This window comes from Nerophis lumbriciformis, linkage group LG06, assembly GCF_033978685.3.
Source record: "Nerophis lumbriciformis linkage group LG06, RoL_Nlum_v2.1, whole genome shotgun sequence".
Classification (NCBI taxonomy): domain Eukaryota; kingdom Metazoa; phylum Chordata; class Actinopteri; order Syngnathiformes; family Syngnathidae; genus Nerophis; species Nerophis lumbriciformis.
The window spans coordinates 26,210,131-26,228,008 of NC_084553.2; the positions used below are offsets into that span (position 1 = coordinate 26,210,131).

The 17,878-nt window shown below is 44.1% G+C and overlaps 1 protein-coding gene across 4 annotated transcripts in view; it reads right to left on the minus strand.

Annotated features, from left to right (window-relative positions):
- Positions 1–17,878, minus strand: part of sbf2 (SET binding factor 2) — a 245,236-nt gene that overhangs the window by 60,734 nt on the left and 166,624 nt on the right. For all 4 annotated transcript variants that reach the window (XM_061963987.1, XM_061963988.1, XM_061963986.1 and 1 more), the window contains exons 12-16: positions 17,441–17,569; positions 17,262–17,360; positions 16,718–16,922; positions 16,504–16,613; positions 10,056–10,205 (exon numbers count right to left, since the gene is read on the minus strand). In XM_061963987.1, the coding sequence (XP_061819971.1) occupies positions 10,056–10,205; positions 16,504–16,613; positions 16,718–16,922; positions 17,262–17,360; positions 17,441–17,569 (693 nt within the window). The remainder of the gene's footprint in view (positions 1–10,055; positions 10,206–16,503; positions 16,614–16,717; positions 16,923–17,261; positions 17,361–17,440; positions 17,570–17,878) is intronic.

The following is a 17,878-nucleotide window of genomic DNA, read 5'->3' on the forward strand; positions in this document are numbered from 1 at the left end:
ATACTACAAAAAAAAAGTATGTGCTAGGATTTGTGCTGATATTATCCATCCATCATCCATTTTCTACCGCTTATTCCCTTCGGGGTCGCGGGGGGCGCTGGACCCTATCTCAGCTACAATCGGGCAGGGTACACTCTGGACAAGTCGCCATCTCATCACAGGGCCAACACAGATAGACAGACAACATTCACACTCACATTTACACACTAGTGCCAATTTAGTGTTGCCAATTGGATTAATATCCGCATCGGTCAATAATCAAGGCTCCAATACCGAGATTGTACTGGAAGTGAAAAGTTGTAACGGGACACTTCTAGTGTAAAACCTCTGTAAGCATCAATAGTAAGTAAAATGCCCTATAGCAATGACAGCTCAAAAGCTTTCTAAATAAACTCACAATACTAGCTTCTTACTGACAAGTTATCGGATAGAATGTAAAATGAAAATCGAGTTTCCAATAAAATGAGGAAATTGAGCAAGGAATCGCAGGCGTTGCCACTAAAGATATACTAAGCACAAAGTGGGGCAGGGCATATTTTCTGAGTTTTAAAGATCAATAGCGAACAAGCTTTTCTAGCTTCATGTTTTTTGTCTGCAGCGACATCCCGCTGTCCTCTTTCCCCCCAATTATTTACTGTATTTCTCACCAGTCTGCCTTCCCTTGAAGTTGCGGGAGCTCTTACGGCTACGATGACACGTATGCCGTAAACAAAAACAGGGAGCTCGAGCATGTGACAGAAATTATGCAGGAAGTGAACAAAAGGAAACTTCCTGAGTGTTTCTCAGACTCACACTATCCAGGAAAGCCGTAAGATGAAATGACGCAAGAGGAATGCGCACGTTTATAACTCTTTTATTTGTAGTTACACACGCACAGTGGATTCAAATATTTTTCAGTTAATGATGGATGGGCATCAGAGTTTACTAAGAGGAAGAGTAGGCCAAATAGTTGTCCTCCGCGGAGTCAAAAACCTGATTGCAGCAGATGTTAACCTGGCCATACTGGACATTCAAGGAAATATGCTAGCTAAACATGGGAATGCTACTTAGGTCCACATCCCAGTGATTATTAATATGTCAGGCAGTCTATCAAGGCTACCGAAGCAGAAAGGGGCCATGTTATCACAGCAAGAGTCTAAGTTATGCCCTAAATAAAGTCAAAAGTAATGAAGTCACAGACTGAAACTGTTGAGACAGTTACAGTGGTCTTCAGGCACCCTGTAGAGGCATAGGGTACCATCTAACTGGTGATTTCTTCAATCAGCTTTAAGATTTCCTCTCAACAACATATGTGTGGAACATGTGCAACATCAACTTTGACATCATGTGGGGTGAACTTGGCAGCATGGTGGCCACATAAACCTCCCAGCATAATCTTTTCTCCCAGTAAACTGCCATTCAGAATGTGTTTTTTAACCAAGATGAGGCCCTCGGCTATGAGAGAGTAGAGCACTGAGGGCTAATAATCCTATCAAACAGGAAATGGCTGGGATGCCAGGATACATCCACAGCAGGCCTCAGTCCCCCACATGGCTTGTTCACTTAGGGTAGCTGGAGCACTGACTAGTGCGCATGCACACACGCACACACACACACACACACACACACACACACACACACACACACACACACACACACACACACACACACACACACACACACACACACACACACACACACACACACACACACACACACACACACACACACACACACACACACACACACAACTAGATGTGCAATTAGCTCAAATATTACGTCAATGGATTAATGGCAGAAAGAAGGATAAGTGTAATAGCACTTGTTTAAGCTGGGGAAAAAAAAGAAACATTGCAAACTATTTTTGGCTGACACATTCCTAAGAATGCGTCCATTTTCCCAGTACATCACAGCCTTAAAAAAATTATGAGCACTTTCGTACCACATGGACACCTGATTCTAATATACAGTCATCCCAACATAAAAAACTTTTAGAACACTGATTACAACCAGAAAACAAAACTGCTGTGAGACGACAGTTTAATGATGAATGTCATGATTGGCTTTCTAATGATGTCATTGCGTATCTATGTGTCACATCATAGTGGGTGCCAGAAATCCTAATGAGGGATCATTAGGCTTTCCTAGGATAAGGAACATTTTTTTCAGTATAGGTCATCTGATTTCTTACTAGCTCTCACACAATCACACTAAACAATAAAATATCCATGTGGGGCTTGTATGTGAATGGGTGTTGCAACAAAGGCTGTAAGTTACAACTTGACCGCCAATTTGCTATTTTTTAACTTTTGCCGGCTCATCTGAAATAAATCCCTAAAATAGAATGATGATTAACAAATAAAAAGCCAAACACTAAGCTGGTTTTCAATGAAGAAATACACTGAAAAAAAATCCAGTGTCTTCATTTGTTTTAGCAACACTGACGGAGTAAGATTTCTCAAAAATCTCTTATGGATGCTTAAAATCTGCTTTTACTACATGATATCTCAGGCCTCCAATTTTATAACTTTTTAAGGTCAAGGCACTTGCCTTAAAGGAGGGCCCTTCTAACTTGGCTTGGTGCCCAAAAATATGAGCTTGTGCGTGTGTGTGTGTTTGTCTGTATATATATATATATATATATATATATATATATATATATATATATATATATATACACACAAACACACGATAGTGTTCATCTATGAGATCTAGGGCTGCCAATTATGGCCAAAGTAATAATTAAGATTATTGTTATCAATATTGAAATCATGATTACTGATTGTTAGGTAAAGCAGTGTTAGGGTGTGAATGTAATACCATCATGTCATTTGTAATGTCTAATAAAAAGACTATAGATAAACGTTATCCATATGTTTATAGACCAATATTAGTTTTTTTTATTTTTTAATAACATCAACTTGTCAGCTTTTTGTCATTACAATGCAAGCGGTAGAAAATGGATGGATGGATGGATGATGCCGTTATCTCTATTTTTACATTTTGATAGAGAGAGCTTTTATTTTTTTTAAAGTTATGTACATTTATATGTACATGTAGATGATGTATCGGGACAGATCCATTAAGAGTTTGAGCAGAAATATGTCATATAGGAATTAACTATACACAATAAAACATTAACAAAATGATGTGTCACATTAATGTTTTTGAAGTAAAGATTTGAGAAACACCTTGCGGTGCAGCTTGAACACATCATCAGTAAAGAACCGAGGTTCATTGGGTGTTTCGGGTCTTTGATCTCTATACACCCTCGCCTGGGCGACCCAACCATGGCTGATCAGGCCCCGGCTTGTGTCCAAGCAGCGAACTACTCCATCCGTCTCCCCTCTTGATCCACAACCACCTTGAGGCCTTCTCAGCAGCCTCACTGATATTTCTGGTGGCTTTTCTCTCCAGCAACCCTCTGATTCCAAGAAGTCTGAATGCTCGATGCACAGATTGCCCTAGAAAGCCCCTGCAGCCCACTTCTATAGGCTCACAGCGGGCCCTCCAGCCGCTCTCTCTGCATGTCTCGACCAGCTCAAGGTATTTGGCCTTCTTTCGCTCATGGGCCTCCTCCATCCGGTCTTCCCAGGGGACTGTAAGTTCCAGCAGCACAACATGCTTCGTTGAGTCAGAAGTTAAGACAAGGTCTGGCCTCAACGATATCCTTGCTATGCGCTCTGGAAACTTCAGCTGTCTGCCGAGATCCACTTGAAGCTGACAGTCACGGGCTGTGGCTAGCAGTCCGGTTGGGGCCTTATGTCCAGCCTGTGGTTTGTCCCCGGCCTTGACGAAGGAGATGTTATGCCTGACTGGGAGATGGTGTTTGCTCTGCTGGATTCCAGTGCCAATGGTGTCTGCTACTGCCTTCAGCACCTGGCCGTGGCGCCATGTGTACCTCCCCTCTCCCAGCGCTTTAGGGCAGCAGCTCAAGATGTGCTCCAGGGAACCCCGTGCCTTGCACAGTGGACATTCAGGTGTTTCTACTAGCCCCCAGCAATGAAGATTAGATGGACTTGGGAGGACATCATACACTGACTGGATCAGGAACTTGAGTCTTGCTGGTTCTGACTTCCAAAGTTATGTCCAGGTGATCTTCCGGGTAGATGCGTGGTCCCAATTTGTCCAGGCTCCTTGCTGGCGCATGGCCACTGTCTTGCTCCGGCGTTCCTCCTCAACCTCTGCACGGATCTCTCCCTGCACCATCAGCCGTCTCTCTCGACCCTGGGCTTTGTCGTAGCGTGGTCTTGTATGGCTACCCAGCCCAGCTCGTCCGACTGCCACAGCACCTACGAAGACGCCATGTCTCAGCCTTGCTTCTGCCTGGTCAACGGCCTCCTGTGCCTTCCACTTCCTCCCAGTTCTGACCTTGATGCCAGCAGAGGAGACTCTGGTGTCAGATGAGTCTCTGTAAAGTAACACCTCCCTGGCTCTGGTGACTTTAAACTCCTCGGTCAATCCGGTGAAGGGAAGTTGCAGCTTGTTGTTGTTCCCATACAGGGCGATGCTGCTTAGGCTCTTCGGCAAGCCCAGCCACCTACGCAGGTGCTGGCTGATGTTGCGTTCGAAGCCCTCCACAATGGTTACTGGGACTTCGTAGATGAGCAGCGGCCAAAGGATTCTCGGCAGGATGCCATGCTGGTATATCCAAGCCTTGAACTTCCCGGGGAGGCCCGACTTGTCCACTGCTGATAGCCAGGTCTTCAGCTCTACATGGGCTGACTGCACTGCTGCCTTGTCCTTCAGGGTGCTGTCAAAGATCTTCCCCAGACTCTTCACAGGCTTCTCTGACACTGATGGTATGGGGACTCCATCCAGGCTGAAGCGGTGTTTGTCCTCCACTCTCCCCTTCCTCAAAACCAGTGATCTGGACTTGGCTGGCTTGAACATCATTCTCGCCCATGTGATGATCCTTTCCAGTCCGCGGAGGAGCCACCGACACCCTGTCACTGATGTAGATCATCAATGAAGGCTCGGATCGGAGGTTGGCGAATGCCGGAACTGGACTTCGGACCCCTGCATTCCACTTCTGCTGCTTTGACCAGCATGTTCATCGTTAGGGCAAACAGTGCCACTGATATGGTGCACCCTGTGATGATGCCCTTCTCCAGGCGGTGCCATGCAGATGTTATTGCTCCAGAGGTGAATCTCAGACTGAAACTACTGTAGTAGTCTCGTATGAGTTCAGTGATCTTCTCTGGAACATGTGTCGTCAAGGCTGTTGTCACAAGCTTGTGTGGAATGGATCCATAGGCATTGGCAAGGTCAAGCCAAAGGACAGCCAGGTCTCCTTGATTTTCCCTTGCCTCCCGGATCAGCTGGGTAACCACTCCTGTGTGTTCCAAGCAGCCTGACATGCCTGGGACTCCTCCCTTCTGCACTGTGGTGTCGATGTAGGAATTCCTCAGGAGGTACTCTGTCAACCTGTTGGCAAGAATCTTGAAAAAGATCTTGCCTTCCACGCTGAGCAGGGAGATGGTGCGGAACTGCGTGGTGTCACTTGCATTCTCCTCCTTTGGTATCCAGACACCCTCTGCATGGCGCCACTGCTTGGCTGCCTTCCTCCTCCGCCATACAACCCTGATGAGTCTCCACAGCCTCTCCAGGAGTCTCGGGCAATGCTTGTAGACTTTGTATGGCACTCCACTCGGGCCTGGGGCTGCGCTGGTCCTTGCGGCTCGGACGGTGTCCCTGACTTCTGCCAAGGTGGGCTCTTTGATGTTAAACTGGAAGGAGGGTTCTGATGGTGTGGGTAGCCCTCTGCAGGGGGGCAGATCTTCTTCTCTCCTACTGTCGCTGTATGTGTTACTGAGGTGCTGATTGATCTCCTCTTCAGAGCAGACAAGGGTCCCGCTCCGCTTCTGCCCCAGCAGCTGTTTCGTAAATCCAAAAAGGTTTGCTATGAAGGCAGTGCGCTTGCGCGCCCTCTCTCTGCCCCTTCTCTGCCCCTTCTCCGTTGACCCTCAGCACGTCGGAGAGAGATGAGCTTCTGCTTCAGGATGTCCCTGAGCTCTGACAGGGCTGGTCTTTCCTCCTCACTCGCCCTCTTATACTGATGTTTTAAGGCCTTCAGTTCTTTCCTGAGCTGGGCGATCTTGGTCTCCCGCCGGTTTGGCCTGGCGATGTTCCGAGCCTTGGGTTGTTTGATGCCAAATCTCTCAGCACCCATGCTGATGATCAGTGTGCTCATCAGCTGCAGTCGCCGATCAACTTCCCCTCTGCATGCTGCATCAAGGGTAGCATCAACATCCTCATCAAACTGTCGCCATTCAGATTCCTTGTTTGCAGCAGGCCATAAGACCCGGCGCTGTTCAGATGGTTTGCCGGGTACAGCATGTTGAGCTTGGAGGTTCTGGACACAGTGGGGTGACTCCGGTTCCTGCTCCTTCTCCGTCTCACCAGGGTCAGTACTAGGCACTGGCTCTGTGCGTTGCTCAGCTTGCTTTCTCCTTATGCAGCCCATCCTGGTCTGGTGGATCCTCAGGCCACTCAGGTTCTTACAGACCTTGCCACAAAAACAAGTTGCTGTCGTTGTCGCTAATCCGTCGCGTATGTCTGGTACCAAAAGATCCGTCAGTTTGGGGTGCTCATCCTCCCCCCCCTCTCGGGCACCACTACCGTTATCGTATCATTCTTTAGGGCTTTCTGTAGCGTTTTGTGGGTGCTCCCTCACGGGAGCTGCAGTGCAGGGTGCTAACCTTTACTGCCCCGTTGCCGTCTCTCCGGGCTGTCCACTGTCTCTCCAGTTGTCACCACACTTTCACGGTTGTCATCCAGATTTTCCTGGAAGTCACTGGCTAGGCCAGTCATACTAGATTTGAGAAACACCTTGCGGTGCAGCTTGAACACATCATCAGTAAAGAACACCTTTGTGACATGAAAAAAACACAATTAATGTTAAAAAAAACCTAGTGTTTACTTTTTGATAAAATAATAAAACGTAAAGCAGTTTGGCTAATGAAGATGAAGTCTAATAAACAAGCTTTGTTCTTCTCCAACGCCTCCCTAGTGTTTTAGTACAACAGTTTGGCCACTCCGATCTGCCTCTTGATCTCACAATCCACTGTTCCCTTTCTGGTTAACAAGACAGCGATGTATTTGAACTCCTCCACTTGGGCAAAGATCTCCCCCACCAACTTGGGGGTGGTACTCCAACCGTTTCTGGGCGAGAACCATGGACTCAGACTTCGAGGTGCCGACTCACATCTCAGTTGCTTCACACTCGGTTGGGAACCGATCCAGTGAGACCTGAAGATGAAGATGGCCAGATGAGGCCAGCCGCAAAAAGCAGAGACGCAATCATAGAGTCACCAAACCGGATCCCTTCAACGCCCTGGCTGCGTCTAGAAATTCTGTCCATAAAAGTTATGAACAGAATTGGTCCGACTTAATGCCAGCAATGCGGACCAAGCTCTGACACCGATCATACAGGGAGTGGACCACAATCAGACTGTTCGATACCCCATAATCTCTGAGCACTGTTCACAGGACTTTTCCGAGGGACACGGTCTAATGCCTTCTCCAAGTCCACAAAGCACATGTAGACTGGTTGGGCAAACTCCCATGCACCCTCAAAGACCCTGCCAAGAGTATAGACCTGTTCCACAGTTCCACTACCAGAGCCTTAAGGAACTCCGGGCGGATCTCATCCACCCCCGGATCCCTGCTACCAAGGAGCTTTTTAATTACCTTGGCAACCTCAGCCCCAGAAATAGGAGAGCCCACCACAGATTCCCCAGGCACTGGTTCCTCAAAGGAAGGCTTTAAAGTATTTTAAGTATTACCTCCACCGAGCCACAACATCCTGAGTCAAGGTCAGCAGCACACCGTCCCCACCATACACAGTGTGACAGTGCACTGCTTCCCCCTTCTGATGCGACAGACGGTGGTGCAGAAATGCTTCAAAGCCGTCTGGAAATCAATATCTATGGCTTCCCTGAACTCCTCCCGTGTCCGGGTTTTTGCCTGTGCGACTGCAAAACCCGCGTGTCGGTACTGTCCGCTGCCTCAGGGGTCCATATGTATGTACACCCTTATGTTTTAACATGGTGATCATTAAGGACAAACTGTGATGAGCACAAAAGTCCAAAAACAAGCACCACTTGGGTTCAGATCCGGGCGGCCGTCCTCCCAATCTCCCCTCTCCAGGTTTCACTGTCATTGCCAATGTGAACGTTGAAGTTACCAAGCAGAACAAGGGAATCATCTGGGGGAGCATTTTCTAGTACTCCCACGAAAAAATCCAAAAAGAGCGGGTACTGTGAGCTACTATTTGGTATGTAAGCACGAACAACAGTCAGGACCCGTCTCCCCACCCGAAGGCGGTATGAAGCTACCCTCTCATCTACTGGGTGAAACTCCAACGTACAGGCTCTGAGCCAGGGGGGCATTAAGAATTACCATACCACCCTGTCGTCTCTCACTGCTTGCAATGCCAGAGTGAAGGAGGGTCCAGCCTCTCTCGAGAGGACTGGTTCAAGAGCCCTTGCTGTGTGTCGAAGTGAGTCCGACTAAATTCAGCCGGAACTTCTCTAATTCGCGCAACTGCTCTGGCTCCTTCCCCTTCACCGAGGTGACGTTCCACGTCCCAAGAGCGAGCTTCTGTAGCTAAGGATTAGACCGCCAAGAGCCCTGCCTTCGGCTTCCGCCAAGCTCATGCTGCACCCGACTTCTATGCCCCCTCCTATGAGTGGTAAGTCTATTGGAGGAGGGACCCACATTGCCTCTTTGTACTACTCCCGGCCGCGCCCCATGGGGACAAGCCCGACCACTAGCTGCTCGCCATCAAGCCCCACCTCCGAGTCTGGCTCCAGAGGGGGTCCCCGGTGACCCGCGTCCATGCGAGGGAAATCTGAGTCCTTGTTAATCATTTTTCATTGAGGTCTTCGAGCTGCTCTTTGTGTGGTCCCTCACCAAGGACCTGTTTGTCTTGGGAGACCCTACTAGGGGAGCTCTTAGGTAATTGAAACATGCAAACTCCTCTACCATGATAAGGTAGCAGGTCAGAGAGAAGGTTGGTCGGTAAAACTATAATATGAACTAAAATAAATAGAAAGTATAGCAAATCGAGTTAGCCAGTGAGAAATTGTAGATCATAATTTGTTTCATTGTGCTAGCAGTTTTTTGTGACTGGCTTTACTTTCAAGCTATTCTATAATAAATTATGAATTGAACCCATGAAATTACATTGTGCTCATGCCCTGAACATCTGTTTGGATTAAATGGCTTTGTATTTAAAATGACTGAAATTCAAAGGCAATTCGTGAAAGCTGCATACAGGGGACATCTTACAAAAATCAAAAACCTAAAGAAGGGGCCAATTCTAGGCAATAAAAATGAAATATTACCAATAAAGGCTAGGCAGCTCTGGGTGAGTGAAGCTTCACTGACTCTTTCGAAGCAGCACATGGATTGCCAACTTTAGCTAGTATTCCAAGCATGAGGACACCAGGAGGTGACAAACAAGCTGTGTGATGAACAATGAGCAGCATTGCAGAGTCTCACTCTCACAAAATGTTATAAACAGACCCAAATGAGAGAATACAGTAAAAAGAAAACAAGGATGAAGGGCAACTGTGGCCAGTATATCTGATGTGCAATTGTGCTTCTCTAAAAGTTAGGGATATTGTTAGTATTTTTCTGTTTTGTTTTTCATTCATGAAGAGATTTGCAACCGTAAAGTGGGATTATTTTTTACCCCAGATGTGTTTTACACAAAAAGTTGGAAACTACTCTGGGGTAGTTGCAGGTTTCTCCCAGTAAAGTAAACATAGAACAAAAAGCTGATAATCATTCAGTTGTCTGTCATGCAGAAAGCTATTTTTTATAATGATTTAACAATTTTGTTTTACATTAACTGATCTGGTATATTAGATGCTGAAAGAAAGTAAAAGTGATCCCAATTTCTGGAGAACAAACATTCCTAGGAATTTGATTTTCTATGTACTAAATTAAAAAACATTAAGAATCTACAGTACGTACTCACGATCACAAAGTGATTAGGAATGGACAAACAGGTATTAGTTCAGGTTGTGACAAACATTTTTTCATTGTTTTCTGATTCTGTGAATTACCTGGAGGGCACAATTCATCATCCGAATGATGTAGTCAAATTGTTGGTGGTCCAGTATGGCCCGATTTTGCTGAACATGACGACTCAGCTCATCAGTCAGACACTGGCGAGCTGCTTTGCTTTTGAGGGCACGCAATGCAGCAGGAAGAGTCTGAAAAATAAACTTATTAGGAATTAATTACAAAATGTGACAAGATTTTTATCTGAAATTTTTCCCGCCAAAACTCCCAATCAGTAACACAAAATGACTGCAATCTTCAACATATACATACATACATACATACATACATACATACATACATACATACATACATACATACATATATATATATATATACATACACACACACATACATTATATATATATATATATATATATATATATATATATACATACACACACACATACATATATATATATATACAATTATAATATAATTAACATATCATTAGCATATTGTAGCTTCTAGAGGCTCCTGCCAGGGGTCCCGATGGGATTGGTAACGGAGTGAGAGAAGGGAAAGTTGCGGTCAAAAATTGAAACTGAGGTTATGTGTGAAGAACGGAGTTGTTGAGGAGTACCGGTTTGAATGGCGCCTGTTTTTGAGCCATTCAGCTAGTTTTGACTCATGCATGCGTTTATTTCCTCCAGCAGGAGCTGAGACAAGCAACAGTGGCAGTGGGAGACACAGAGGGTGAGACTTTAAGGTAGAGTTGTGTGTCGTCAACATAGCAGTGGAAAATAATGTTGATGGTGAAGAGGGTTGGACTGAGCCCGTTGACCTGGGGGACCCCATAGGTGACAGTGTGGGGGCGAGTTTTAGCATACCCCAGGTCCTGTCAGTGAAATGGGAGCGAAACCAGTGAAGGGCAGAGGTGGTGGAGGATGTTGTGGTCAATAGTGTCCAACGCAGCAGATAGGTCGAGAAGAATGAGGAGGGATGTCCCATCAGCAGATCACTGGTGACTGTGATGAGAGATGATTCTGTGCTGTGGGAGGGGCGGAAACCGGATTGGAATTTTTTATAGAGTTCACTTGATTTGAGATTGTTGTGAAGCTGGATAGAAACAACTTTTACTAGGATTTTGGAAAATAATGTGATATTTGAAATGGGTCGGTAATTTGACAGAGGGATTGGGTGTAAAGTTGTTTTTTTGAATAGAGGTTTTATCAAAGCTGTTTTGAGAGAGGAAGAAATGTTGGCTGTTTGGTGGAAAGATTATTGATTTTTGTTATGAGAGGGGTAATGCAAAGGGTGTGTGTTTTGAGGAGAGGAAAGGACAAGATCAGGGGAGCATGTCTATGGTTTGGATCTGCGGATGATCTTCTCGACCTCCTGCTGCGTTGTAGGGATGAAATGTGAGAAATGTTGTGTGCTGAAAGTTGCTGGAATGTCGAATGGGTCTATGCGTTTGTATGAAAAATGAGCGGATATTGTTAACTTTGGAGGTGAAAAATTCAAGGAATTTGTTGCAGTTACTGCCTGTATGAGTGTGGTATGGGGTGATTTGTGGTTTGAGAATGTGACTAACTGTAGAGAAGATTTGCTTGGAATTACCTGGGTTATTGTTGATGATTGTGGAATAGTGTTCTGTTCTGGACACCGAAAGGGCTTTAACGTAAGATATTTGATGTTCCCGGTAGGCCTACTTATGCACCGTCAGGCCGGATCTTACGCTGGCTCGCTCCAGGACACGGCCTGTCCTTTTAATTTGCCTCAGCTTCTTTGTGTACCATCGGGCAGACCGGTAAAAAGGAGATTTTCTGTTTTTTCAATGGTGTATTAAAGTCCAGGATAGAGGATAGACTGTGATTGTAAAAATCCATGAGGTACGAGAATGAGGAGGAAGTAGGTAGGAGAAGAAGCTGGAGATGATGACTGAAAGAGTGGGAATCAATGTTATTTAGGTTCCTGAAAGTTATTGTATGTTTTGGTTTTATGTAGAGAGATAGTAGGAGGAGTTTAGTGTTAACTGCCTGATGGTCAGACACACCAGTGTCATATGCATGGAGCTCAGTGACTGTGAGGGAGTCGGTGATAACTAGATCCAGGGTATGACCTTTATTGTGGGTGGAGACATTGACATGCTGGGGGAGGTTAAGACAGTCCAGTACTTGTTTAAATTCTGTGGCTAGTCGATTGGACGGAGAGTCCAAGTGAATATTAAGATCACCAATAACAAAATGTTTTTGTAGGATGAACAGAGTAAAATTAGGAAATTGTGTACATCTGTAATACATGTTGGTTGGTGTTTTGGAGAATGGTAAATAAGAGCTATTGTTACATTAAGAGGGTGTTTGCATTTGAGTATCAGATTTTCAAAGGAACAGAAATCTGTGGCTGACAGAGGGTTCAATTCAATGTCACTGTGGGATAAAACGGCGAGGCCACCACCACGACCAGTTGTAAGGGCTTTGCTCAGATGTAATGATGTAATGTCCAATGTGTCCAACCTGTGGCCCAGGGTTCTGTTCTGGGGCCTTTTTTTATTTTTGTTGTATCTGATGCCGCTTTAAAAATGTTTTTTATCATTTCTATGCAGATGATATTCAACGGTTATGCTCCTTCAATGATTCAGAGTTTCTCTTTTATCTGAGTTCTTGGAATGCGTATCCTCTATTAAAAACTAGTTGCCCTCAAATTTCCTCCAGATAAATTCAAACAAAACGGAAACTCTGATAATTGCTCCCGATAAAAAGATCCCCCTGATCAAAAACTCCCTTGGTGCTCTGGGTGCATCTGTTAAAAGCAGCCTGAGAAACCTTGGTTTGATCAGTAAATGTCTTTGGAGGGTCACTGTCGTCAACTGACCAAAAACTGTTTTTATCATCTCAGAAATATTTCTAAAGTGAGAAATTTGTTGCCAAAATTGGATATCGAAATTATCATTCACACGTTCATTTCATCTCGCATTGACTATTGCAATTCTCTTTTCACTCTCTTCAACAAGTCAACGCTAAAGAGACTTTACACTGTACAAAATGCAGCTGCCAGACTTTTGACCGGTGCACCCAGAACAGCCCATATCACCCCTGTTTTATCCAGTCTTCATTGGCTTCCAGTTAAATTCAGCATTGAGTTTAAGATTTTAGTCCTGGTGGGGCAAGGTGGGGCCCCTCAATACATCACTGATTTGCTATGCCCCTACTCCTCAGGGCGTAGCCTCCGGTCTTCAGGCCAGGGTATTCTAAAGATCCCAAAAACTTGTTTTAAAACATGTGGAGACCTGGCATTCCAGGCTATAGCTCCCAAACTCTGGAACAATTTGCACCAGTCCTTCTGTGATCTTGACTGTGTTGAAACTTAAGAAACATTTGAAAACTTCTCTTTTTAGTAAAGCTTTTAGTTAATGCACCTTTTAACTATTATTTGTAATCCACTTTGTATCCTTTTTATGATGTTGCCCCTGTTGTTTTAATTTAATTGTTTTACTTCACCCATGTTTTGTACAGCGCTTTGTGATTTTATCTGTGAAAAGCTTTATAAAAATAATTTACTTACTTACTTACTCAGATAGTTATACACAGGGGGGAAAGCCTTATTTAGAGCTGAAGAAACTTCCGGCTGCTACCACATCTCTGTGAGGCAGAAAATGCCCAGCCCCTTGTCCTTAATGTGTTTGTGAATAAATCCAGTTTTATTAAACAAAGACTGTACATTTTAATTGTTCAAAGAGGATATGATTTGTAGAGTCCTGTTTGTTCATAGGCAAGAGGACACTGTGATCCACTCGAGATTTTGCAGTTTGCTAGCTTATATCTGTGCTCGTAGTTGTCGTGCTCTGATGACCTGACCCCAGTAGATGTAACTGGGCTGACAAGGAAGGTCAAAGTGTCCGCGTGGATCTTTTCCAGTGTGGTGACGCTGTAGAACATGCCGGTGCACGAGCTGCCGATGTTAACTGATGCTAATGTTAGCCAGGATACCTGCCACCAATAGCGATGGATGATAGTCAGACCAGCCAAGATGATCCACAACATGAAAAGAGATGGAAGTCAACATGTAGGCTTCGTCTGGCCAGTAGTGTGAAGCGACTGGGATGAAAAGTCTGAGTCCATGGTTCCCTCTTCCCGGAAAAGGGTGGAGTGCCATCTGCGGGTTGTGGACAAGATCTTGCCCCAAGTGGAGGAGTTCAAGTACTTGGGGTCTTGTTCATGAGTGAGGGAAGAGTGGATCGTGAGATCTGTCGTGGTGAAAAAGGAGCTGAGCCGGAAGGCAAAGCACTCAATTTACCAGTCAATCTACATTCCTATCCTCACCTATGGTCATGAGCTTTTGAGTTATGACCAAAAGGACAAGATCATTGGTACACGCAGTCGAAATGAGTTTCCTCCTTCTGGTGGCGGGGCTCTCCTTTACAGATAGGATCAGAAGCTCTGTAATTCCATAGGAGTTCAGAGTAAAGCCACTGCTCCTCAACATCGAGAAGAGCCAGATGAAGTGATTCGGGCATCTGTTTAAAATGCCCCCCGAACGTCTCCCTGGGCAGATGTTTAGGTCATGTCCGGTAGGAGGCCATGGGGAAGACTAAGGACACGTAGGAAAGACTATGTCTCCCAGCTTGCCTGGGAACGCCTCAGAATCCCTCGGGAAGAGCTGGAAGAAGTAGCTGGGGAGAGGGAAGTCAGGGCTTCACTGCTTAGGCTGCTGCCCCCGCGACCCGACTTCGGATAAGTGGAAGAAGATGGATGGATGGATGGATGGATGGATAAATGGAAATATAGACAGGGTGTGGGGGTCAAAGTTGACTTGGAAGTAGTATGAGAAGCGAAATAAAACCTAATTCTACCGCCGTGTTGTGTTAAAGGTAACTGACGCTAAGCAGCATTTATTGAATATATCACATAACCAGACACATTTTGATATCTCTTACTGCTGTGTGAACGCACAAACACACACAACATCCAGCTTCACTGGGTTTTGTGTGAAAGACAAGTAAATCAATTACAGCTCTGGCACACTAATTTTCTATAATTTATGTGTGAAAGAGTAATATTTAAAGGTGTAAACTCACGATTTGTCAACATTGTCGACAAATATAGACAATAGTATTGGTCGGCGACAAATGAATTTGTCAACAATAGTCGGTAACGTCATCACTTGTGTTTTTCACAAGTGATGAGCACGGCCACTCGCAAACAGTGCCGGTGAAAACATGTAAATTGTGGGAACATTTCACCCTAATCCTAAAAGACATGACTACCTTCCTCACTTTGCAAAGTGGACCGTGTTTTTTAAGGCAGTACAGCTGTGATACAAGAGCATTTAAAACAGATAAATAATAGACATCTAAGAATGCAAAGTTGTGTGGAAATAGATTTACTATCATTTTAGCCAAATTAAGCCAGTTAAACTTTGTCTATATACATTTTTTGGTCTGTATCAAATACTTTATTTTGTCAGGAACTTGTGAAGCAGCATCGATTTGGAGTGCAAAGAAGACAGTCACAATAACGAACATCAAGCACACGCACGCACGCGCACGCACGCACGCACGACCATTAGTTACCCTGGTGCCGATATCATAAAATAATGAATATAACGTCTGTTAGATAGCTAAAATTGTCAGAAAAAATTCAGTCTATTAGACTGCTAAAAATGCCAGGAGTTAATCAATAATTGATAATATACCTGTGTGTTGCCTTTTAAACACATCGCAGAATGCTTGTTTCTTTTTGAGGAAGTTAAATAGCTTTGGTGTTTGTTTATATTGCTGCTATTTTTACTATTCTTAGTTTTTCTGTCAGCACTGGGCTTTTGAGTAAACAAAACTTGAATAGTTATTTTGATTTTTCAAACAGACTAATGAGCCGCACAGTTACTGTATAAATACATATTCCTGAATCAATTTGTCATCTTTGTTCGTTAGCACATGCCTAAAAATATCTTGTGAAGTGTATTATATATATATATATATATACAGCACTTTTTTTAGGGAATCAAAGCAATTACATAGTGAAACCCATTATCTACATATTTTAAGCTACATATAAACCACTGGGAGCAGGTGGGTCAATTGTCTTGCCCAAGGACACAATGGTGGTGACTATGATGGAGGAAGCGGGTATCGAACCTGGAACCCTCGAGGTGCTGGCACGGCCGCTCTACCAACTGAGCTGCGCCGCCCCAATCTTGAGAATAAAAACAAAGCAGAATCAATGCAGATGGCTAAATTAGAGCCAATAATAGGTTTCTGCTTAATAATCGGATTAGTAGACTAATCATTAAAATTATCGATGACTAGTTGACTATTGAAATAGTCGTTAGGTGCAACACTACTGGCAACACACAACTAATTTACCTTAGAGTGAAATAACCTGCTGTTCAGGGTAGGTGAAGTAGGTAATTAGGCAACAAACAACATACAAACTTTCATCTAAGAGATGCTAGAGTGAGAAATACAGTTTCTAGCTATTTAAATGATGTACACATGGCACTGGACATCACCTTTTCTGTCTCCAGGGTCTTGTTTTCAAAGATGAAGGAAATGCAGTTTTTGACGACCTCAAGCCTGCGAGCGCTGTTAAACACAGAGCCAGTCTTTCCCATAATGGACACTGAAAAACAGACATGATTAGGTGAGTGACACTTTCAAACACACTTGGAAATCAAAATTTTGAGGCTATGTTTTGATATCATGAATGTCAGAAGGTGGCCATACCGACAGGGCGACCTGCAGGTACAACACATTTCTTCTCAGTTCTTGTGGATGGATGGATGTTGATGTGTTTAGCCACACCTTCCTGCAGCATCTTCTCCACTTTGTCATCATATAACACAGGGAAGGGGACCTGGTGCACGCGCAAGTGCGATCCCTCCGATGGTCTAGGCACTTTCTGAAATGCCATGTGGGGGTTCGGGTTCTCCTACAAAACACACACAAAGACTATGTATTAGGATGGATGAATAATCTGTCTTTCTTCTAAGAAGACAAGCGTATCATAAGTCAGATATTTATTTCCTTTTAAAAGTGCTTGATCGTGCAACATTTCGCTCAGTCCGTTTGAATCTTGATAAGAGTGATAAACAAAAACATTCATTTCAGGTACATTTGGAAAATTTGGAACTCTCTTTGTTAATAACAATGATTATGAATTATTTTACAGCTGCCCCAAGCACTGTACTTTCAGAATTGCAGCATAAGTAAATACAAATATTGGTTAACAGGTAAAACAGTTCATCATATTAACTCAAGTATGCCTTACATTTCTGTGTAGCTGTTCTGAGAGTTCCCGTATTCGCTTCTGCAGCTTTGCAGGGTTGAGCTGTTCTTCTCGAAAATGCTCAATGTCTAAGGCCACCAGCTTCAAAAAGAGAGAAAAAACAGTATGATAAATATTCATTGGTAGTTGTTGATAGTTGACTGGTTTTCATGCCATCGTACCTCATCAAAGAGATCGCAAGCTCTGTAAGGCGGACCACGCTCTGAGACAAAGCCAGCAAAAGCCATCCCATCCAAGACCTTGGTGAGGAAATCATTCTCAATGAGGCCTCGCTGGCCTAGAAAGGCTGTCTGGATAATGTCAGAATTAGAAGAGTTACAATGATGCACATACGGACAATGTAAAACTGCTCACATTGATATACAGTAAAATTGTGTGCAAATATTATTTGATTATATTTCAAGACAGCGCTGCAGTTATTAAATTAAGTATACCATTTTTCATAACATAATTAATTCTTCCTGAAAATAAATTCAATTGAGGCATCATTATTCTGTGGGTTTACTCAGGCCTTCCCCACTTTGCAATTCCAGCCAAATAAACTGAGCATGTTTATAATACAATCCATGTGGGGTACTTTGAGGATGATGTTCTCGGGG